This window comes from Danio rerio, chromosome 22, assembly GCF_049306965.1.
Source record: "Danio rerio strain Tuebingen ecotype United States chromosome 22, GRCz12tu, whole genome shotgun sequence".
In the NCBI taxonomy this organism is placed as follows: Eukaryota; Metazoa; Chordata; class Actinopteri; order Cypriniformes; family Danionidae; genus Danio; species Danio rerio.
Genome location: NC_133197.1, coordinates 5,262,441 through 5,287,174, shown reverse-complemented (window position 1 = coordinate 5,287,174; position 24,734 = coordinate 5,262,441). Strand labels below are relative to the sequence as shown.

Sequence of the window (24,734 nt, the reverse complement as noted above, 5' to 3'; positions counted from 1 at the left end):
TTTTTTTTTTCACTCTGTGTATATTAAAGAGACACTCCACTTTTTTTGGAACTAGGTTAATCCTACAACTTCCTGAACTTCAGGTCTGGCAGAAGCACTTTTAGCTTAGCTTAGCATAGGTCATTGAATCAGATTAGACCATTAGCATCTTGTTTAAAAATGACCAGAGAACTTATTTAAAGCTTGATTCAGTTGTTACATCTTGTAGTATGACTGATGGCAAGTGAAAAGTTGATATTTTCTAGGCATCAAACTACTTTATGCTAATCTTACAACTTTTTAGCACTTTTAGCTTAGCATAAATCATTTAATCGGATTAGACCATTAGCATCTCTCTCAAAAATGGCAGAAGCGTTTTGATAATTTTATTTAAGGCTAGACTCTTCTGTAGTTACATCATGTAATAAGACTGACAGAAAGTGGAAAGTGGCTATTTTGTTGACGGCACAACTTTAGGCTAATCTTACTACTTCCTGATCTTCAAGTAGTTTTAACTTAGCTTAGCAAAGATCATTGATTCAGATTACACCATTAGCATCTTGCTGAGAACTTCAATAATTTACCATTTAAAGCTTGACTCCTCTGTAGTTTCATCATTAGCTTAGCATAGGCAATACAAGTTTATTAATATAGCACATTCCATACAGAGTGGCAATTCAAAGGGCTTTACATAAACAGAAATAAAAAAGAGACAAGTATAAGAAAAAATAAAAACAAGTAATAAAAATGATAAAAAAAACAGCTAAAAACAAATAAACGGGTTAAATCAGGTTATAAGAGAAAAAGAAAAAAGAAAAACATAAGTGCGATCAGACGTAGCACAGTGCTCATTCAGCACAGCTAAACGCATAGATATACACTATATGTCGCCTGGCCTATTGTTGTCTATTGGACAGAATGCATAAATAGCGCCGCCATCTTGCTACAGGGTAGCGCTCCTTTGAAATGAATGCGGGACCAAGGTACAGTGGAGGACTGTGGCCATCCAAAGCCAGAGATATACACATATACACATATCTATGATCGGGAGATTTCCTGGATGTTAGTCTGTAATTTTTTTTTTCTAATTACGAAAATTATCATTTTACATCACTTTTCTACATTGATGGATCAGTGACCGCACGGACATTCCTGACAAAAAGCTTGTGTTTGTGTGTACAGAAATGTACTATTTACCCTCCCTGTTGAATTTGATCTAATCGTGTCCTGAAACACAGCTCCTCTCCTGCTTTCACTTCTCATACTGACGGAGGGAACGATTAGTTTGTGAATGAATCCCAGAACGACTCTTTCACTAACATTAGCCGACAATAATACAAGTTTCTGGCAGTGCAGCATCACGTTGTCATATTTCTTTTGCATTGTTTGCTGATTTTATTCAACAAAACTAGCATAAGCCGAGTGTTTAGTGTGAGTTGGAGCTTCTTTGTCTTATGGTGAATGCAGTAAGTGACTGTTATCATCAATAACGTGACCTGATTAGCACAAAAGTTCAGAACATACAAAAACAGAAAAAAACTTAATATTACCTATGAAATGTTCTGCCCCTGTGCTTTGATTTCTTTGTTTGCTCGTTTCTACACCTGTAGACAGCGCTAAAGTCCCGCATCTTCATGTAATAACACTGTCTTGACTAGTGCGGTTGAATGACATTTGTCCTGTGAGCACTGTACCAATGTGGCGGCGCTATTGACGCATGCTCAGGGTCCCTATGCGATATCTAGTGTATATATCTATGAGCTAAACAGATGTTTTCAGTCTGGATTTGAATGTGCCTAATGTTAGAGCACATCTGATCATTTCTGGAAGCTGATTCCAGCAGCGAGGGGCATAATAGCTGAAATAGATCACTGAATCAAGTTAGACCATTAGTATCTCACATAACTGACCAAAGAGTTTCAATTAAAGCTAGACTCTTCTGTAGTTACATCGTGTAATAAGACAGACGTAGAATTAAAAGTTGCTATTTTCTAGGCTGGTATATGACTAGGAACTATACTCTCATTCTGGCGTAATAATCAAGGAACTTTGCTGTCGTACCATGGCTGTTGCAGTATAATGATATTACACACTGCCTGAAAATATTCCAGAGCTAGGTGACTTTCAGCGTGACCAGTACTAGGTTTGTATAGTTCCAGATAATATTATTGTGCGTGCTATAGCCATGTTACGGCAGCAAAGTTTTTTGATTAATACGCTGGAATGATGATATAGTTCCTTACCACATTGACCTAGAAAATAGAAAAATTTTACTTTTCGTCACGATGTAACTACACAAGACTCATGTCTACTGAATGAAACCGCTGAGATTTTTTAAAAAAACACCATGCTACAAGACTTCTTTTTATTTAGTATAAGTTTGTTTTTATTGAACCACTGTTGAATTAAAGTAAAATCTAACTGCAAGGAAGATTGAAAATATGAAATAACAGAGTGGGAGAAATAAATAATAGTATCGTCTGCATAAAGTTGAATCTTGCAGATTGAAAAAAATTTAGGCTAATCATTAATGAATAAACAAAAGAGCAGAGGGCCAAGTGATGATCCCTGAGGGACACCCTTCTCAATAACTGAGTGCTCTGAGTTAAAGCCTCTAAATGTAACAAATTGACGTCTATTATGAAAGTAGGAGTTAAACCAAAAAAGAGACTTTTGATCAAAGCCTAAAGAATATAACTTATCTAACAAAAGATAATGATCAACCATGTCAAAAGCTTTGGTAAGATCAATAAAAATTGCACCAGTGGGTTGACTTTTGTCAAAAGATATGAACACATCATTAATGAACTTCATTAAAGCTGTAGTAGTCGAAAAATCTGGTCTAAAACCTGACTGGTAAGAAGAAAAAATATCAAATTTTTTAATGTAATCAGTAATCTGATTATAAATTAAGCTCTCGAAAACTTTCGCTACAGTACAAATCAATGAAATAGGCCTATAATTATTTGAATCAGAAGGGTCACCACTTTTAAAAAGAGGAATGATCTTAGCAATCTATGCTCGAGCCTTAAATAGGAAAATTACTGAAACTCTGGTCACTTGAGCGAAATGCTAACAGGCTTGTCATGATACTGGAATTCAGTTCCAATCGATAGTGAAATTTTAAAAACGCCCATTTCCCGCTAACATTTGAGCACGTTCTTAAATGGCGATGGTTTGCCATTCTGTTCATGTGCTCAACAGAAATGACTGTCATTTGGCCATGAAGGTCATCAGTTCCCTGAACACACTGGGCACGTATCAAAGTCACTTTGATTAACTGGTTTGTCTATAAGCTGACAAATGCTGAACACTCCAGTGTTCCTGTATCTTTGGTTACACTCAGTAAACAGTGGTGATTTCGGTGAGCTGATGACATTCACGGCCAATCACAGTCATTTCTGTTGAGCACGTGGACAGAATGGCAAATCAGTGATGTTTCGAAACGTGCTCAATTATTAGCGGGAATAAGATGAAATTCCAGTATCGATTAGTACAGAGTTCCAGTATCATGACAACCCTAGATGCTAATGGTCTAATCCGATCCAATGATTTATGCTAAGCTAAGCTAAAAGTGCTCCCGCCAGACTTGGAAACCTAAACGGATTAAAAATTGGTAGAACTCAACTGTTTAACTATAACTCTTGTAAAATGAGCTTATTTATTTAATTTTTTTAAAATAGTGTTTTTTTAAATGATGCATCTCAATTCATGCTTCTCGTTGATGTTATTCCTGTCTGATTTGATGTTACAGGAGAATTATACATACGGGCGACCACCGCCTGTCAGCAGTTACGAGAACAAGCAGTACTTTCAAACCAGCATCGCACCAGCGCAACGACCTGCGACAGAGGCCTACTTCCAGACAGGTGCGTCTCAGTTACCTTTAATGTTTACTTGATTATATGTAACCATTATTATACTGAATTGCCAAAGTTTAAGTTGTGTTCAATAAGAGTTTGGTGGTAATGTACCTAATATGTTTTGTTTGCAATGATTTGACTGGAAATAATTTTCAATGATTCAATCAATTATATTTAATCAACATTGCGACTATTGAAAGGATTTGAATGCATTTCGACAGAAGGTTTCTTGAAAAGTGAGGGCTCTAAACGAGCAAATTGAAGGAGTTTTCAAGTCAAGTTTCAAGTCAAAAGGCTCTTGTGTGGCATTTTTCTAAATTTTAGTGATAGGAAATTGGTGCTGTTAATATTAAATTGGTCATGAAAAAAGGAAAACATTAGATTCATTCAACTTTAAGCTGAATTCTAACAAATTATGAATAAAAAAAATGTCAAACTGAAATGAATAAAATCTGATCAGAAATAAAGACTGCAACATGATACAAAAGCACACCATTGCTCAAAATTTGACTAAAGTATAAATATTAACTAAAAACGGCAAAATAAAAGCTTGCACAACAAATTACTTCTATTAAAAGTTATCAAGTTCACTTCATGTATACTATTATAAATGATTACTATAATAGCAGGTGATGCAAACTAAATACAATTGTGCTTTCAGAATTTTGAGGAAATCAGTCGGGCAATAAAGTAACTTGAGTTTCATTGCAATTAAAGAGGTTTAGTAAATACTTATGTAGTATAACAAACTCGGATCAAGAAACTGTGTTGCTCTGTCTTTCACTTTTGTGTCTCGTAATACAATTTAAAAGGCTGCATTTACACTGCAGATCTTAATGATTAACTCATCATCTTTTAAAAAGTGTCTGGTATCCGATCTACATTTAGACTGCACTGGGCAAAGGCGCAATGACCAGGAAAAAAATAAGAGCGGGCGCTGACTTACAGCTGTTAATTAAAGAGTGCTCTTTTCTCTATTCCTGTTTCTAATCTGTTCGCAGCTTTTGACAAGCTGTTTACTATAGTTAATGACAGAAAGCTTCTCATTTGTCCATCTTCTTTTGATATATAGGCTTTTAAAAAAATCTTTAGGCATCTTAATGTAATGTCCATGGTGTGATTTATGCTTGTGATGTAGCTATGCACTAGTTTTTTATTAGTTTATATTGGTTACGTAGCGAACATAGTGCTCTCTCGCTCTTGTTAACATGCTTAAATACCTGTGCTATATGACAATATAAAAGCTGCTTAAGTCCTCGTGTATGAGATTTAGGGTTTGGGACTCTGCTGAAGTCTGTTCTGAAATGAAAGTGTCAGACTTGATGTCATTCGCTAGGGTTTTTAATGACGCCCGACTCGCATTGACAGGTGAAAATCCGATCTAACTGTTACACTGCAGACACGAGAACACAGATCTGATTCATATCAGATAAATATCCACATATGAACCAAGCTCTGTAAAAAAATCTGTATCCACGTGATTTGTTCCTGCTTAAGGCTGATTTATACTTCTGCATCAAACGCCGGCGTATGCTACGGCGCTGACGCATAGCCCTTCTCCATGGCCGTCGCCGTCACTGACGTGCACCTCAAAAAATGTAACTACATGTCGCAACAACGCGTAGCGCAAGCTCTGTGATTGGTTGGCTTGGTAGCGCTGACAAATCAGTGCGGGACCGAGAGCCGCGCGAATGGCGCGAACCCAATGTAGCGAAGTGTGGAGTCCTGTGAAGGAGCTCCGGATGGAAAGTTTTGTTTTGTGTTTACCTCATAGTTAAAGTTGTTGCACGTCCGCCGGTTGCTGCCTCAAAATGAGTGAGTTTGAGCCACTTGTATATCCCGGAAGTGTTCAGGAAAAGCAAAAACGAAGCAAAGAAACTCGACACAGAGGAACATTTACACCTTACTGCCAACTAGCGTTTCGGAAGTGTTAATGCAGACCAACAGAGACAGCGCGCAGAAGTATAATTGCACAGCCACGCGCGTTGCATGCGCCGTGGGTTACGCCGGTCACTTGACGCAGAAGTATAAACCAGGCTTTACACGTACATGGGCCAAATATTATCTGTGCCACATGGGAGAAAAAAAATCGAGTCACTTGAACAGTGCAGTGTAAATGCGGCCTAATAAAGGTGGAGCAAACCATCACAAACAAAGGAGTAGGGGTGTACAATCAGCACATGTACACAACTAAGCATAATGTGTAAACTGTTCATGTTTTTAAGTGCTATTAAAATTTATATTAAATCAAATTATGGCTCTTAAAATAATATTTGCGTAACTTGGACAGCAGGACAGTTCCTTGATTATTAAGCCAGAATGAGAGTATAGTTCCTAGCCAGATCTGTCTATAAAATAGCAGCTTATCAGTTTTCTGTCTGTCTTGTTACACAAAATGTAATTACAGAACAGTCGAGTTTTAATTGAAACTCTTTGGTCAATTGAGTGCGATGCTAATGGTCTAATCTAATTCAATTATCTATGCTAAGCTAAGCTAACAGGACTCCTGCCAGACCCAGAGATCTGGGAGTTGTAAGATTGGCCTAAAGTAGCGTAATGCCTAGAAAATAAAACCTTTTCACTTCCTGTCAGTCTTAGTACACGATCTAACAACAGAATCAACACTTTAAGTATGAAAATCATTGAAGCTCTCTGGTCATTTTTGAATTGGATGCTAATGGTCTAATCCGATTTAATGATTTATGCTAAGCTAAAAGTGCTCCCGCCAGACCTGGAGACCGGCTGAATGTTTACAAAATGGTAAAGCTCAACTCTTTAACTCTTGGGGAGCTGTAAAATGAGCCTATTTTGATAAAAAGTGCGTCTTGTTTTAAGAAATGATTTGCTGTTTTAGGTCTAAAAAGTGGCTACAGCCCTGCAAGCACAGCGTACAACCAGCCGCCGGTTCAAAGACAGGTGGCAGCCCTGAAACCTCCGCCCGCTGTGAGCTCCGTATCTTCCAGCTACACCATCTACCCCACATCCACCAGCGTTCAGCAAAGCCCAGCGCCCATCTCCACTTACACGCCCAGCTCCTCTTTCAACTCCACAGCTGCTACATCTTACTCCGGTACGCCACAAACACTTTACCCATCAAGCGTTTTCTGTTGAATTTATTTATTTATTTATTTATTTATTTATTTATTTATTTATTTATTTTATTTAGCTTAGTCTTTTTTGAAACTTTTCTTTTGTAAGTTAAGGGATAAAAATAAACATTTACTTCCCATTTACTCTACCTCAAGTGGTTTAAAACCTTAAAGAGTTTTCTTAATCTGTTGAACCAAAAGAGAGATATTTTGAAGAAAGCTGAAAAGATGTAACATTGACTTCCATCGTAGGAAAAACAAATACTATGGAAGCCAATGGTTACCGGTTTCTTTCTTCAAAATATATTCCAAGCCTGTTTGACTTCATTTTATGTTGAATAAAAAGGAGAAGATTTTTTTTAAAATAAAGCTGGAAAGCGCTAACCATCGACTTCTATTGTAGGAAGAACAAATATTATGGAAGTCAATGGTTACTTGTTTCCAGCTTTCTTCAAAATATCTTCCAAACATGTTTGGTCGATGGTACTATGGAAGACAATGGTTACTGGTTTCTTTCTTCAAAATATGTTCTAAGCTTGTTTGACTTTTTCTTATGTTGGAAAAAAAGGAAGATCTTTTTAAGTAAGCTGGAAACCTGTAACCATTGACTTTCATCGTAGGAAAAACAAATACTTTGGAAGTTAATGGTTACCGGTTTCTTTCTTCAAAATATATTCCAAACCTGTTTGGCTTAATCTTATGTTGAATAAAAAAGAGAAGATTTTTTGAACAAAGCTGGAAACCGGTAACCATCGACATCTTTAGTAGGAAGAACGAATACTATGGAAGTCAATGGTTACTGGTTTCCAGCTTTCTTCAAAACATCTTCCAAACATGTTTGATCGATGGTACTATGGAAGGCAATGGTTACCAGTTTCTTTCTTCAAAATATGTTTCAAGCATGTTTGACTTTAACTTATGTTGAATAAAAAGGAAGATCTTTTTAAGTAAGCTGGAAACCGGTAACCACTGACTTCCATAGTATTTGTTCTTTCTATTATGGAAGTCAATGGTTGCAGGTTTGCAGCTTTCTTCAAAAGATCTTACAAACATGTTTGATTTTTTTAGTTTTTTCTTCATTTGTTGAACAAAAAGATAGATTTTTTTTTAATAAAGCTGAAAACCTGTAACCATTGACATTCATAATAGGAAAAACAAATGGAAGTCGGTGGTACTAAGGAAGTCAATGGTTAATGGTTCCCTCAAAATACCTCCCAAACCTGTTTTGACTTTATCTTGTTACACAAAAAAGCAATATCTTTTGAAGAAAGCAGGAAAAAGTAACCATTGACTTTCATAGTATACTATTGAAGTCATTGGTTACTGGTTTTCAGCTGTCTTCAAAATATCTTCCATAATAGGAGAGACAAATGAAGGTCAACACAAGCAAAAACAACACACAAATTGCTCTGGAACAAGTTTAGAATGAGTAAATAATAGTAGAAGTTTCATTTTTGTGTGAACTATCCTTTGAATATAATCTATATCAGCATGGCATGTAGAAGTTCACATGGCAATGAACACAAACATACAAACAAACAAACTCCAGTGCAGCTGGTCTGATTCAGGTTTAAATGCCACAAATAGCCAGCAGTACAGTGGGTGACACTTCAAAATGACCATTAATTCCACGTGTGGTGCCGCAGCGGTATTAATGAATTATGAACGTGTTTTTTTTGTGTAACAGCAGTTTGCGACTGCCGCCAGGAGGCATAAAGGGACTAGATGCGAACATACAGAAATATACAGTAGCTGTAAATACCCTGCTACCTGTAAATGAAGATGAAATAACGAAATTAAGCATTATAATTTCTTCATAAATAATTAAAAACTTGTTAACAAGCTTTATTATCATTGTAAACTTAAGGGCAAGGAGAATTCATTTTGCAAATTAAAACTAAAGAAATTAAAGACGACTATAATAAAAGTACAAGCATACACAATTAAATAAATAAATGAATAAAGCGTCATCTAATGGTTCGGCTTTCTTTGTTTGCTTTAGCTGGTCTCAACTATTCCAGCTATGACTCTAGCGGTTACACATCTACACCTTCGTATTATCAGCCGGCTCAGTGTGCTCCGCCGCAGGCCCAGCCCCAGCCGCCTCTGCAGCCGCCGCAGCAACAGCCACAACCGCCACCGCCGCAGCAAACCCAGCAGCCGCCCAAACAGCTCGCCAATTCCTCCTGGAGCAACAGCGGTGGCAGCAGCGTCTCCAGTCCTGCTGTCAGCTCATACAGGAAGCCGGCTTTCCACCAGAACAAGATACAGAAGCCTAAAGGTCCACCGAAGCAACCGCAGCTGCACTACTGCGATATCTGCAAGATCAGCTGCGCCGGTCCACAGGTGAGCACATGCATGAACATTTACATTCACTAAAGGGACACAGATTTACAGGCAAGTTACTGTAATGTAGGGTGGCACAATAGCAGAAAAATCTGACATTGTGATAATCAGTTCATAGTAGTGTAGTGGATCACAGATCATGTTATGGTTTAAGTCATGGATCGGAACATTTTTCGGATCAGCCAAAAAGGGGAGGAGACAAATGCATTGCTTTCTATTTATTACAAAAACAGCACTGCAAGATAGAGATCTGCGCAGGACTAAATTTTGAATCCCGCTTCCGCCCGCACCCGCCAGGTTTTAGCCCGAACCCAACCGCTCCCGCTTATATTCAGCATTTGTTGTCCTGCTGCCCGACCCGCCCCGTTTTCTACCCGCCGCGCCCGTTACTGCTAACGGATGCGGGGAGAACAAAACTGAAAACCACCCAGCTATACAGTGTCCAGACAGCCTATAACAAGCTGTGTGTATAAACACACACACACAAGCACAAGCTAGTGACACACACACACAGCGTCTTACTCTCTCTTTCATTCACAAGCACACACACACACACACAGAGAGAGAGAGAGAGAGACAGCACAAAGCTCTCTCTCTCATTCGCACACACATAGACAGCAACAAACAAGCTAAACGCAGCATCATGCTGTCTCATTCGCACATACATACTCGTGCTCATTCGCTCGGAAGTCGAAAGCGATATCGTCAGACCACCCGCTCCCGTGCAAAATTAAACCTGTTACTGACTGCTCCCGCGCTTTATTCAGAAATGTATTCCTGCGCCGCAGAAATGTGGTCAGCTCTGTACCGCGGGAATGCAGACCTCTACTGCAAGACACTTGCTTTTAACAAACAGAACTTAAAACTTGTAATTTTATTAACAACAAAATGATGAAACCATCAGCTGAAAAAAAACAAATAGTAAAATATTCAGTACAGTGAAGATTTACTGTTACATTACTGTTGCTGATAACGTTAAATGTAGAAATCTAACATAAATTTTACAACCCATATTCATGTAGTCTCATTTTCAATAAAGGATTCAGTTATTCACTCATAAACCTTCATGTTTCATTGCTAGATGATCATTGTTGAATTATTCAGTGGCGTGTTTTGATGGCCGGTTGTCGCCACCTATTGGTTAAACAATGCATTTGCTCCCAATGTTTGAGCCTCGTTAAATGGATGTGACAGAGATTTTAATCTTTACCATAAACATCAGTGGTTTTATCTAAACTATAAATAGATTCGGATTACCTTGCTGTAGATTAAACAGATATAAAAATTATTTTTATCCTACGAGCATTAAGCTATTAAATAATAGTGGTGGCTTAGATTGAGAGTATCAGTTTGCTTATTTATGTGTATATGGAGTGAGGCTTGTAAATGTTATTGAAATACTTATTTGTGTTTTGTATGTTTATTGTTTTGTCCATGTTTGTAACGACTGCAGCTAATGGCAAGTGCCTAAGACAAATTTCCCTAACTGGGACAATAAAGTTTTTACCTTACCTTATTTGATTGTTTGTAACAAACAGATTTGAATGCAGCGATTCGCAGGATAATTAAACCAATGCGAATCACTATCGTTTATAATTTATGTTGCGTGGGTGTTGAGATCCCGATCTTTTAATGATTATTCGTGCAGCTTACACTGAATGCATTAATGCAGGCTAAACAAGTAATGACAGAAAGCACCTTTAATCACCTAAGAAACCCCCTACATCCCAATTAACCCACCATAATTTCTTCTGTCATCGTTATGTTTTACAGGAAAGCCTTAATCCTTTGATACATGTAATTTTAATGATGCGAGAGGTGATCTCTCTGCAATCGTTGCAAATTCAGGATTAATCTACAAGTAAAAAATGTATTAATCCGCGAGTCGTGCCTGTTCCGAAATGTGGGTTGTGATCGGTACGCATTACGAATCAACCGTGATCCGTTGCACCCCTAATAGTTCATAATTATTTAAACTTAAAAAAAAATAAATTAAAATAAATCAAAAACATTGTGGCCAAAATAAATATTTATACATGTTAGTTTTATTTATTTTTCACTGTTTGCACTTTGTAAATACGTGAAAGTAATTTTAAAAACATCCATTTCCTGCTAACATTTGAGTGCTGATTGTGTTCATATGCTCAACAGATATGATTGGCCGTGAAGGTCATCAGTTCACCACTCTTCACCGCTGTTATACAGTTATAAAGGACAGAGAAAACAGGCCAAAGATGAGCTTAAAATGTGCTTGCAACTGTGCTGTTAAAATATATCAGCTGCGATGTTAATTCGATGTGCACACGGTAGTGGTGTGTACGATTTATGGAGCTGGTAATTAATTTGATTGACCAGAGTTTAATCATGACTAATAATTAAATTTGGAATAAAGATAGATGCACAAGGCAAGCTAAGCTAGAGCTACACTCAGCAAGACAGCAACAATCGATCAGCCCTTCACAGTCATTTCTGTTGAGCATGTTCGCATGATGGAGTTTCTGCAACCGCCTGCTGCTCCTGATGGCGCTTGCATTTAAACTGACTTTCATTTTGATTTACTCTTACACAACTAAATGAATGTTTTGGTCTATTTAAAAGACTGTATTTTAATTCCGTTACATCATCAATGCTTTAACAGGAACTTTATGAAATTAGTCATATCAGTGTTTCACCTGAAGTTTATACGTGGCCATAAAAACTCTTGACGCTGGTTTTCATAAAACATATTGCTTTATTAAAAGTTGTTACTTTGCTGTCCCGCAGACGTATCGGGAACATCTGGAAGGGCAGAAGCACAAGAAGAAAGAGGTGGCTCAGAAGAGCGGCAGTCAGGTGACCAATGGCCCCCGTGGCGTCCAGACACAGTTGCGCTGTGAACTGTGCGACGTCTCGTGCACCGGCGCCGACGCTTACGCTGCGCACATTCGCGGATCCAAACACCAAAAGGTTTGTGTAATGTTTCATTTCAACACTCTTCATCTTTTCAACATGTTTTTGTATTGCAGCTTCTTTTTTTAAGTGTTGTCAATTATTTAGTTGAAATTAGGGCCGGACATTATATCAAAATAATCACAAATGTAGGAAATATTGCATGATTGAAGAATCTGAGCATTTGTATATGCAACAATAGAAGTACAAAATACACATGCAAATATTAATCAAAACATATTTCATTAGCATATTCTTATAATCTGTAGACATTTTGTGAAATACGAAAAAAAAGATTTTGTTATAATACGGTGGGAAATTACACATACTGTAAGTGTTGTAGTAATGTTTATTTTAATAAGAATTATTTGACAATTTTTTGATAATTAAACAAATTCTGTACTTTTTATTGTGAACATTTTTTAATTATTTTACTATATGCTGTATTTTGCTAAATTTAGGGCTAGATAATAAATTTAAATTATCAAAATTTTGCAAATGTTTTTTTTTTTTCCAGAAAAACTAAAACAGATAAAGTTATAATAACATGGTTTAAAATGATATTGTTAGTGTTGTTGTAATGATTATTTAATTCTTTAAATAATTTTGTATTAGTTTAAAGTAGTTCTGGTTTTTTTTTTTTGTAAAAGAATAAAAATATGTTTTTTGTTTGTGCTGTATCTTGCTGAAATTAGGGCTGAACAATTAATCAAAGTTATCAAGATATTGCAAATGTGCCTAAAAAAAACAAGTTTTATTATAATAAGTTATAATGAGGTGAGACATTACACGTATTATTAGTGTTGTAGTAGGCCTTAGGTTTATTTTAGTAATGATTTTTAAAAACATTTTAAAATAATTTGTGATTAATTTTAAATCTGTATTTTTTATTGTGAAATAAAAATACTTTTTTTGTATATGATGTGTTGTGCTGAAATTAGGGCTGGACAATAATTGAAATTGAAAACTTAAATTATCGAAATATCGCAAATGTGCCTATCAAACAAGATGAAAAAACATTTATGTAAAAATTGAACAAAAAATTGCACGACAAAACAACACATACAAATATTAATCAAAACATATTTTTTAAGCATATGCTTATATTTTGTGTAATTTTTGTGAAATAGGAAAAAAGAGCTAATGTTAGTTGTAATATGGTTGAAAATAGCATGTTTTGATAGTGTTGTAGTAATGTTTAATTTAATAATTCATTTTTTAAAATTATTAATTTAAATCATTCAGATTTTTTTATTCTGAAAAATTAAATATATTTATACCGTTAAAGTCAGAATTATTAGCCCCTCTTTGAGTTTTTTTCTTTCTTTTTTAAATATTTCCCAAATGATGTTTAACAGAGCAAGGAAATTTTCACAGTATGTCTGATAATATTTTTTCTTCTGGAGAAAGTCTTATTTGTTTTATTTCGGCAAGAATAAAAGCAGTTTTTAATTTTTTAAACGCCATTTTAAGGACAAAATTATTAACCCCTTTAAGCTAAATTTTTCCCTGATAATCTACAGAACAAACCACCATAATACAATAACTTGCCTAATTACCCTAACCTGCATAGTTACCCTAATTAACCTAGTTTAGCCTTTAAATGTCACTTGTAAATTTAAGCGTTATAGAAGTGTCTTAAAAATTATCCTGCCAATATCATGGCAAAGATAAAATAAATCAGGTATTAGAGATGAGTTATTAAAACTATTATGTTTAGAAATGTGTTGAGAAAAATCTCTTTTTAAATTTAAATAGAAATTTAGGAAAAAAAATAAACATGGGGTCTAATAATTTAAAGGGTCTAATAATTCTGACTTCAACTATATATGTGTGTGTGTGTGTGTGTGTGTGTGTGTGTGTGTGTGTGTGTGTGTGTGTGTGTGTGTGTGTGTGTGTGTGTGTGTGTGTGCGTGCGTGTGCGTGTATATGTGTATATATATATGTATGTGTGTGTGTGTATGTATGTGTGTGTGTGTGTGTGTGTGTGTGTATGTGTATGTATGTATATGTATATATATATATATATATATATATATATATATATATATATATATATATATATATATATATATATATATAAATAATTGTATTATTTTTATTATATATTTTTTTTATTTATTTATTTTTGTATATGATGTGGATTACAGAAAATTGAAGTCGGTGCAAATCTAGTTGTACATTTTTTGTTATTTATTTCTTTTGTTTATATTTACTTTTAAATGTAACACATTTCAGTTGTCGCATTATTTAATAGGCTTTTGCACATCAAATTTTGCATCAATGTCGCACAGCACTAGTTGAAATGCACCTCTGTGAAATCTTTTTACGCAGGTGGTGAAGCTGCACACCAAGCTTGGCAAACCCATCCCTTCCACGGAGCCGGTTTTAGTGAGCTCCACTCCTGCTGCAATGACGACAACCATTAGTAAACCAGCGGCGTCGACTTCTTCCACTCCTACATCAGCAGCGCAGAAGATCCAAACAGCGGCTCCACCCAAACCTGCGGCAGCACCTGTCAAAAAACCACCGCCTGCTGTTTCTGCTGCTAAAGCTCCTGCTGTTGGTGAGTGAGTCCACTTATAGGACATCGTGAGACGTGGGCACATTTATTTTGGGATGCTGTATGTTAGGGCTGAAGGATAAATTGACAAAATATTACATTTATGATCTAGCTAAAGCTGCAAAAAAGAAAAGTATCCAGATGTAAAAGCAGTAGGGGTGAGATGAGACACGATATTGGTACGGAGTCAATCTAGGGCCATGTATACTTGCAAAGTAAAAGAAAGTTTTGCTAACGAAAAAAAATGTATTAAGCAAAAAAATAAAATAAATAAATCAATGCAAATCTCCAAAAATTGCAAAGCAAAAATTAATTTTTGAGAAATAAAAATTTATTTTGCTAACAAAAATAAAGAACTGTAAAGGGAAAATTAAGTTTTGAGAAATAAAACTGAAATTTGCAAACAAAAAAGATCTGCAATTTAAAATCAAGCAGTGCAAAACAACTTAAAATATTTGCAATAAAAAAAAATTAAATCTATTTAACTTGGGCGTTTACGGCAGGCCTGGAGCTACTGGGCTGTAAGACCACCTCGGTGATGCTGTGTCTCCAAGTGATTACGTCGCTTAAATGGAGGCAGCTCTGGGCCTGCTGTGAACACCCAAGTTCCCTTGACTCCGCCCCCTTGTCAAAACAGGGCCACAAAGTGACATGCGCAAAAACATGAAGTGCAAATTGAAAACAGCATCACAAACTCACGGTTGACTAAAAAGCAAATCAAAACGAGCATTGCAATTGACTGCATGGGTTTTGTAAAGGCAATGCTATAAATGTATATAGTTATTTTTAATTGCAAATATTTTAGTTTTTTTTTTTCAACTGCTTGATTTTTATTTGCAGTTCTTTTTTTCTTTGCAAATTTAATTTGATTTCTCAACTTGCTTTCCCTTTACACTTCTTTATTTTAGTTAGCAAAATTAATTTTTATTTCTCAAAAATAAAATTACGCCTTGCTATTTTTGAAAATTTGCAATTATTGAGTTTTTATTTGCTAAACTTTGTTTATTTTGCAAGTATACAGTTAAAGTCAGAATTATTCGCCCCCTTTGAATTTTTTTTTTTTCTTTTTTGAAATATTTTCCAAATGATGTTTAACAGAACAAGGAAATGTTCACGGTATATCTGATAATATTTTTTCTTCTGGAGAAAGTCTTTTCTTTTCTTTTTTTTTAAAGCAGATTTTAATTTTTTAAAAAACATTTTAGGGACATAATTATTAGCCCCTTTAAGTAATTTTTTTACACTAACTTCAAGAAATCTTCAATGATTAAATAAATAAATGGAAATTATTTTATTCAACTGAAAAAAATCACAAAATGCAAAACTATGTAGGTGCTTTTTTAAAATCAACTTCTAATGAATGTTATTTTATTTCTATTTTAATAAATTTTATGCAGTAAAGAACATGCAACTACTGCAAAATATTTACAAATATTTGAATGAAAAAATTGATTTTTATTCAGTTTATAACAAAAATCACAAAATGCAAAACAATTTAGGTGCTTTTTTAAATCAACATCTAATAAATGTTTTTTTACATTGATTCTTAATTTTGCCATAAAGGACATTCAAACACTGCTTAATATTTAGCTGTGAACTCGACTGGCTTTTCCACTGTACAGTTTCCCATGAGAATCAAACTCCTTTCCACAAATTGAACTTTTATTCAGCAACAGCTTCCTTTTTTTTCTTCGCGCACAGCCTCCTCACACTGTGTGCGAAATTTTCACCTCGACGAGAAATCCCATTGCGATTTAAGTCTCGCATGATCTAGTAGCTCGAGATCTCGTCACATCCCTAAAAAGCAGTAGACCTCCTCCAGAAGGCCAGAGGGCGCTCTCTCTTTTTTTCGAGTTGCACTAAAACAACCAAATACGCCATGAAGAAATCGAGGAAATACGTCTATGCAAAGTCCTGAATAAATAGAAAATTAAATTCAGCGGGACTGATAATCACATGACCATGACACCATATAGTTTATCTGAGTTCTTATTATAATTTTCCTGATGATAAAGTATTTAATGATACAACGCCTGCTTATTAGAATGCTATATGAAATATGTTGTGTGCTTAATTTTGTGAAACAAGCCACATTATTGGACAAAAGGACTTATTTCAAACACTCGACTGCTGTAGGTCCTTAAAGTTTTACAATATCTTGAAGAAAAACTCAATTTTTTGGAAAAAAGCCTCATTTTATAGCTCATTTTGCAGCTAAACTGCTGAGTTTTACTAGTTTTGAATCCATTCAGCTGATGTCTGGATTTGGCAGGAGCACTTTTAGCTTAGCTTTTAGCTTAGCTTAGTATAAATCATTGAATTGGATTAGACCATTAGCATCTCACTCAAAAATGATCAAAGAGTGACAGATTTTGTGGCAGATTTGGTAACTTTTATATGTAATTCAGTATCACTAAGGTCATAAAAAGTTCTAAATGTAACTTATTAAACCCTGTTTTTTTTAGTACATTTTTGGTTTGTTCGTATTACCAAAAAATATCTTAATTTCACTCCAATTTTCACACCATCAGCACAATCAGAGTTCACACCAGTCACTAAAACAGCTGCTGTTTCCTCTTTCTTGCATCACCCACAGGATGGAATAAATTATTTCCGTCCTAATTTGCAGAAGAAAACCTCCTTGTACACTTTTTCAGGCGTCGTATTTGCTCAACTCATCGTTCAGATCGCAGCATGACATTAACACAGAGCGTCTTGCTCAATCTTACTGCTCTAAAGGGTTGCGTTGTTCATTCCAGATAATGTTACTCAGCTAGCTATTAGCTAATAGATTTAGATGGCAATTGTACCGCAAACTACTACATAAACATTGTGATTGCATGGGTAGGCTGTGAAATATTACAAGTTCCGTATAATTGAATCTTAATGCCATGATTTATGCTGTTTACAACAAGACAAAATAATAAAAAACCAAGAATAAAATGGATAAAAATCTGTTAAATCTGCGTACAACTTTGATTAACAAGTTTTATGAAATCTTAGGTTTAAATATGTATATACTGTATCTGCATACATATTAAAAGAAAAGGTTTGAACTTTGAGTATTACTTTTTGAGATATTAGAGGTAAAGGTTTTTATTGAGGGGATATTTATGTTTATTACTTCTGTTACAACCTCTTTGATGTTAGTCTAGGGTAAAAGTAATAACATTTAAAAGGTGTGGTACTTTTACAAGATGATGGGTGAAAGTAAAAGACACAAACAACAAAACTGCCATTAAAAGCGATTTCGGGTGCTTTCACACCTGTGAATCGATTCAGTTGTTCCGAAACAGAGATTACAACTGTTATATTGTTGCTCTTTGCTCTTGGAGCCGTTCGCTTTCACATTGCAAAGTTTCTAATCGAACCAAAAGAGCTAAAACAAGTCACGTGCGAGTAAACTCTCCTCATATTGGTCAGAGTGTCAGGGTTTATTTTGCAGCGTCCCGCTCAGCTGTCAGGAGAGGTGGTGGTTTGGTGGCGATTTGGTGGTGATTGACAGGGTGCGCGCGACGTGTCTGAGGAGAGATGTGGTTGGGAGGGGTGAGAAGGGTGCGCGATGATGCCTATTTGAGGACCGGGAGGGAGACTTGAGATTACCGGGAGATCATCACTCGTTTGCGGGCATCCGGAGACTCGCGAAACTTCCCACCATACTCATAATTCTCTCTTCATATAGCCGTAAGCCTATTACATATTCATAAAACACTGTGATATAACCGCGCTCGGATCAGATCGCTTTCTCACTGCAATCGAACCGCTCCAGGGTTCGTTTCAATCGAGCCGAGACCACCTCATTCAAGCGATCTCGGAGCGAATACTTTGGCGCAGAACAGAGCGCGATTGCCCTGTTCACATATGCCAAACGAACCGCGCTAACTGGGCAAACGAGACACGTTCCGAAACAAAAGTGTAGGTGTGAAAGCACCCTTAATGTACAAAAAGTGAAATCAGAATAATGGCCAAATATATATACAATAAGAAAAATATTTACAATAATAATAAAGTAACAAATTAAAGTATCAAACAAAATTAGATCAACTCAAGAATAAGGGGACGCTGGTGAAGCCAAATCAAAGAAATAAATAAAACAAAACATATCTAACTCAAAAGCAAACCCCTTACCTCGCTAGAAACAAGAAATGAAAAAGAAAAGAAAAATCTTCAGCGCCAAGCGCCGTAATCTTACCTATTCTGAACTAAAACAAAACAAATACAAAAGTGGCATTCACTTCTTACCTGGTGTTTTAAACAATGTATCGACTACGTGTATGTAAGATGGAAGTCGTACGACATCTTCCCTGTCCACCTTACTCTGAGGACAAAGTCAACTCTCAATAATCTCTTTTTGTTTGCCAGGTAAGAGTTGTACCAAAAGTAACAAACAAACAATCGAAAACAAGATGTACAAAAATCACAAAGTAGTTCAAAATGGGCTGAAATAATACTAAATAATTTTATCCAAACGAAAGTTCATCGAAATTAACGAATAACAAAATCATGTCGGCAAAAACAAACATAACGGGATCAAGGGAAAAGCGCGCTGTCATCCGCTCTCCCTGGCGTCCTTATATGTGACATCGCCACGTCACCCAATGATGAGTGACTGGTCTCCTGACCAATCGGCTTCCGCGAAGGCGGACCTAGAGGATACGACAGGTAGAAATGGGGAGAGAGAAAGAGCGAGAGAACGGGACGCAAAAAAATCCCACCAAGATACGGCAACCGTAACACTTCAGAAATCAAAAAATACTGTCATTAGTCTAAAAAAAGCACGATTTCTGCATAGTTTAAAGATAGAATGTCGGCAAAATTCAGTCAAATAATATATTTTGTGAACAATTGTTCTTATTATTGTAATTTTTGTTCGGTACAGAGAGAATATAGCATATGATCATAACGTAAACAACCAGACAAATAATATATTAACAAAAAGCTTAAAAAAAAATAAATAAATAAATAAATAAAAAAATAAAAATAAAACTTCGAAATAAAACTATTCAATTTTGTGTAGCAGAATTAGAGAAAAAAAACTTCCTTTTTAATATAATAAAGGGCAGATAGTTTACCCCTTTTTATGATTTAATATTAATATTATGGTTCTTCAGAGTGTGCAGTTTAGGCTCAGTTCAACACACAGTTCAGATGTTTTTATTATAATGTGTTCAAAAGTGTCATGTTGTGGGCGTTTACACAGTTTGCTGCTTTAGGGGTGTGTTGCTTCACATGAAAATTAGTTTCGGCTTCCCGCCCAACGTAACAAGGGGGCGGAGCCAAGAGCTCCCACGCTCTGTGTTTGTAACAGACAGAGAGAGAGAGAAGCTAAGATAGGATCAGCATTCAGCCGTACATGTACGACTCGGGCACAGACAAAGCGGAGAATTAATTCATAATCGTTTAGAATAGATAGCCAATAAAGCTGACATGGTATAAAATAATGATACGATATTCGTTATTTTTAGTAATTTTGTAATTAAGACTTTATTCAGAATAGATAGCCAATTAAGCTGACGTGGTATAATAAAATTAAAGGGTTTTCGGTATTCCATTATTTCTGTAATCATGTTTTTAGGAGTTGTTTGCAAGGCTACATTATAAATATTCACTTGACTGAAAGTGTAAAAATAAAGTAAATTCTGTGTGAAATCTGTTTCTCAGTCAGTAAACCGTCCACATCGGCTGTGGTGAAAATGGAGGAGGTGAAGCCGCCTGTGGTCAAAACAGACCCTTCCAGCGACGATGAGGATGCAGACGCTACAGGACCTCAAGGAGACATCCAGCCTGTGGGACACGATTATGTCGAAGAGGTGAAAAACGTTCAGTCAAAATGTGGAATATTTTGTTACACGGAAAAAAACCCCCTCAAAAATCAGATCTTTCAAATCTGAATCCGTTTGAATCAAATAGATGTCCTTTAATAACTATGTATGGATCCTTTTCACAAGGCTGTTATGATGTCCATCAGAATAAATATGTTGCTCATCTATTGATGGTTTTCTCTCTTCAGGTTCGTAATGATGACGGAAAGGTGATTCGCTTTCACTGCAAACTGTGTGAATGCAGCTTCAACGATCCCAACGCTAAAGACATGCATCTGAAGGGACGCAGACACAGACTGCAGTACAAAGTAAGACGTCATCAAATCAAAAACAACGGTCCTTGCAAGCAACAACAAAAACACACTACTTGTTGTGTTTTTATTTGTTGTATTTAGCAGTTTTATTCAAGCAGTTGTTGTTTTTTTACTAATTTAACTTTTAACTATTGTTAAATGGCTATTTTTAAAAATGTGACCCTGGACCATAAAATCAGTCACAAGGGACAATTTTTAGAAAATTGAGGTTTATACATAAAAGACAACACGCTTTGTGTTTCTATTTTCTTATCTTATGTAAAACTAGCTAGTTGAAATGTATGTGAAACTTAATTCATTTGAACTAAATTGGTATTTCCTAAGTGCATTTACTTTTGAATAATAAAACATATTTTTGTAAATGAATTTAGTCAATTAAAGTAACAAAAGAGGGTTACTAGCGCATATAAACGTCTCAAGTTCAAGCCCAGACTTATAAATGTTTCTTGATCCTCTCCCCGTCTCTAAAGGCTGATTTATACTTCTGCGTCAAACACCGGCGTATGCTAAGGCGCTGACGCATAGCCCTTCGCCGTGGCCGTCGGCGTGGCTGACGTGCACCTCTCAAAAATTGTAACTACACGCCGCAACGACGTGTAGCGCAAGCTCTGTGATTGGTCGGCTTGGTAGCGGTGACGAGTCTGGGCGGGACCGAGAGCCGCGCGAATGACGCAAGCGATTGTTTAAGTGTGGAGTCCCGTGAAGGAGCTCCGGATGGAAAGTTTTGTTTTGTGTTTACCTCATAGTTAAAGTTGTTGCACGTTCGCCGGTTCCTGCCTCAAAGAGCGAGTTTGAGTCACTTGTACAACCAGGAAGTGTTCAGGAAAAGCAAAACAGAAGCGAAGAAACTCAACACAGAGGAACATTTACACCTCACTGCCAACTAGCGTTTCGGAAGTGTTAATGCAGACCGACAGAGACAGCGCGCAGAAGTATAAATGCACAGCTGCGCGCGTTGCATGTGCCGTGAGTTACGCCGGTCACTTGACGCAGAAGTATAAACCAGGCTTAAGCAGCTTCAATTCCTGTTAATCCCTACTGTTTTTTCATAATAAAAGGCTAAAATCTCTTAATCAGGACATTTTGTTGGAACTGAAAGTGAACTCTTTTTAAATATATTATAACTAAGGTCTAAAAAAATGTCGACTTCGGAACTAGTCAGTACTGAAATAATAAAAAAAAAGCCCATTTACTGCTTACATCTGAGCATGTTCTTAAACACCACTGATTGGCTAATGATTGCCCCCCCCCCCCAGAAAAAAGTGAACCCAGACCTCCCTGTGGAGATCAAGCCGAGCAATCGTGCACGGAAACTTCTGGAGGTCAAGCTGCGCAAACAGAAGCAGAAATCTGTGCTGAAGAGACAGCAGGAGGACGAGCAGCGCTGGCACATGGAGATGAGGTCTGCGGCTGCTTTCACTTTATTTATGAACTCTTTTTACCAATATGGCTTATTTACCTTCCTTACAATAACACTGGACTTTCAACATAAATTTCATTCATAATAGTATTAAAAAGGTCTTAAAAAGTCCTAAGTTTGACTTGATGAAACCTGTAGAAACCCTGTACATCAGTGTTGCTCAACCACGATCCTGGAGGACCACCAGCTATGCACATTTTTTTTCATGTCTCCTTAACCGAACACACCTGATTCAGATCGTCAGCTTATTAGCAGAGAAGGAAAAACCTGTAATAGGTGTGACAGGCAAAGGAGACATCCAAAACATGCAGTGTTGGTGGTCCTCCAGGAACGTGGTTGAGAAACACTACTCTAGATAATATATAATATAAAACAAACTGTATATTTCAGATCCTTGTTTAATACTTATGATGGCATCATTTATTGTATTTATATTTGACTGTCTGCTTGTCTTCCAGCAGGAGGTACGAGGAGGACATGTACTGGAGGAGGATGGAGGAGGAGCAAGTATACTGGGCAGAGCCAAGGCGCAGGATGGCCCCGCCTCCTCTCATGGGCCGGCCCAGCATCCCAGTGCCCCCTCTATTGGTACACAAACACACTAGCTATGTTTCCATCCAAATATGTATGCACAAATCTGGAATATCACCTAAAACATTTGCAAATAAAGCAGCGTTTCCATACATCGAGTCAAAGAGAACAAAATCATCACTTTTTCATAAACTGGTGCAAATATCAGCAGAGAAATGGAGTTTAGTGCTGTAGGAGAAGCCACTGTGGTCTAAAATGTGCCTCAGAAGTTGAAGATGGAATGCAATGCGGTGCTTTTGGAGGCTTGAGATGCTCTTTGGGAGCTCAGACAGATACATGGAATAACCATACTGAACCACTGTAAAGACAGACTTTGGCTGAGGTCTTTTAGAAAGGGCAAAACAGCATTTCAGATGTTTCACAATGTGCTTGAAACGCTACAATGTCTATTAATGCATCACTGCATCATTAATGCATCTGTTCGTGAAGTTGCATCACTTTACTAATGCACATGCTGGAATTTCTTCGGGAAACCAGTTTCCGTCGATTAAGAAGTTTATCCTACTCAGTACTGCACATTCGATTTTTTTATTTTTTTTTATTCAGATTTTCAAAATGTACAGACATCTTGGCATTTTTTAGGCAATAATTCAAAATGCACACAAAAATGGGTGGATGGAAAAATAGCTATAGAATGGTTTGTTGATTCTGTGAATTGTGACCTAAACTAAAGATCTATTTATCTATTTATTATTTATTAAATTCTCCCATATTTCTTCAGCCCGTGCGAAGGCCTGATTCACCCGATGACCGGCACATCATGGCCAAACACTCCGCCATCTACCCTGTGGAGGAGGAGCTGCAGGCGGTGCAGCGGATCGTCTCTTATTCTGAGCGCGCTCTCAAGCTGGTCTCTGATACACTGCTGGAGAAAGTGGCGTGTGCTGATGACGACGAAAGCGAGACTGACAAACAGTGAGAACTAATGCTGTCCAGATACTGCAATTACTTTAAAATAATATAAATATAATATTTGATACCTCGGGGAATAGCCCTTTGGTGAATTCTATTTATTTTTTTTTCTGATGTTTAACTGAGGAAGAACATTTTTTTACAGTATTTTACTATTATTATAAAACCAGTATATTGCTTTAATATTAAATTTTGGAGAAAGTAGTTTCATTTTAGTTTTGCCGGATAAAAAAAGCAAACAAACAAACAAGGTCAATATTATTAGACCCCTTAGGAAATTATTATTTTTGATTGGCTACAGAACAAACCAATGCTGTTCAATGTCTTGCCTACTTACACCTAACTTATTGTAATTAACCTAGGTAAGCCTTTAAATTGCACTTTAGGCTGAATATTAGTATCTCACAAGCAATAAATAAGCTAAGCTTAGTACATTCTGTAACATTTCTATTCAAATCAGCACACAGGGATGTGATTTTAGCATCTAAAACTTTAATAATGCTACATAATCTAATATGATTAAAGAATAAAATATATATGCGTGTTAAAACTCTGAAATAGTATATAAATTCTGTTATAGGGAATAAAATGGATAATTTGTTTGTTTATGTTGATAATTTTTACCCCAGTAAAGTAATGACATTAGGAGTTTTGTGCATTGCGGTAATGATAAATTGCATGGAGAAATGTTTTATGTCATAAAAAAATAATGGTAAATTGCAGCAAATCTTAATAGTCTTAAAAATATATTTTGATTCAGGCACCATGTGCTACAAAAAAACAGCATAAATGTATTTTTAGTTGTTCATTACAGTATTTATATAAAAAAGGTGTGCATTGCGGTGATGACCTTTATATTTGACCCAGTAAAGTAATGACATTAAGATTGTTGTGCATTCCAGTAATT

At 36.2% G+C, this 24,734-nt stretch overlaps 1 protein-coding gene across 4 annotated transcripts in view; it reads left to right on the top strand.

Moving 5' to 3' along the window:
* Positions 1 to 24,734, top strand: part of zfr2 (zinc finger RNA binding protein 2) — a 41,470-nt gene that overhangs the window by 1,630 nt on the left and 15,106 nt on the right. For 2 of the 4 annotated variants that reach the window (XR_012397653.1, XM_002666166.7), the window contains exons 3-12: positions 3,734 to 3,848; positions 6,697 to 6,912; positions 8,934 to 9,277; positions 12,041 to 12,223; positions 14,540 to 14,771; positions 20,430 to 20,578; positions 20,779 to 20,898; positions 22,161 to 22,306; positions 22,786 to 22,912; positions 23,637 to 23,830. Coding sequence is in view for 2 of the 4 variants with exons in the window: in XM_002666166.7 (XP_002666212.3) it covers positions 3,734 to 3,848; positions 6,697 to 6,912; positions 8,934 to 9,277; positions 12,041 to 12,223; positions 14,540 to 14,771; positions 20,430 to 20,578; positions 20,779 to 20,898; positions 22,161 to 22,306; positions 22,786 to 22,912; positions 23,637 to 23,830 (1,826 nt within the window). In the remaining 2 variants the exon portion in view is untranslated. Of the gene's footprint in view, positions 1 to 3,733; positions 3,849 to 6,696; positions 6,913 to 8,933; positions 9,278 to 12,040; positions 12,224 to 14,539; positions 14,772 to 20,429; positions 20,579 to 20,778; positions 20,899 to 22,160; positions 22,307 to 22,782; positions 22,913 to 23,636; positions 23,831 to 24,734 lie in introns of all 4 variants that reach the window. The other 2 variants (XR_012397652.1, XM_005161603.6) reach the window with 1 other exon arrangement.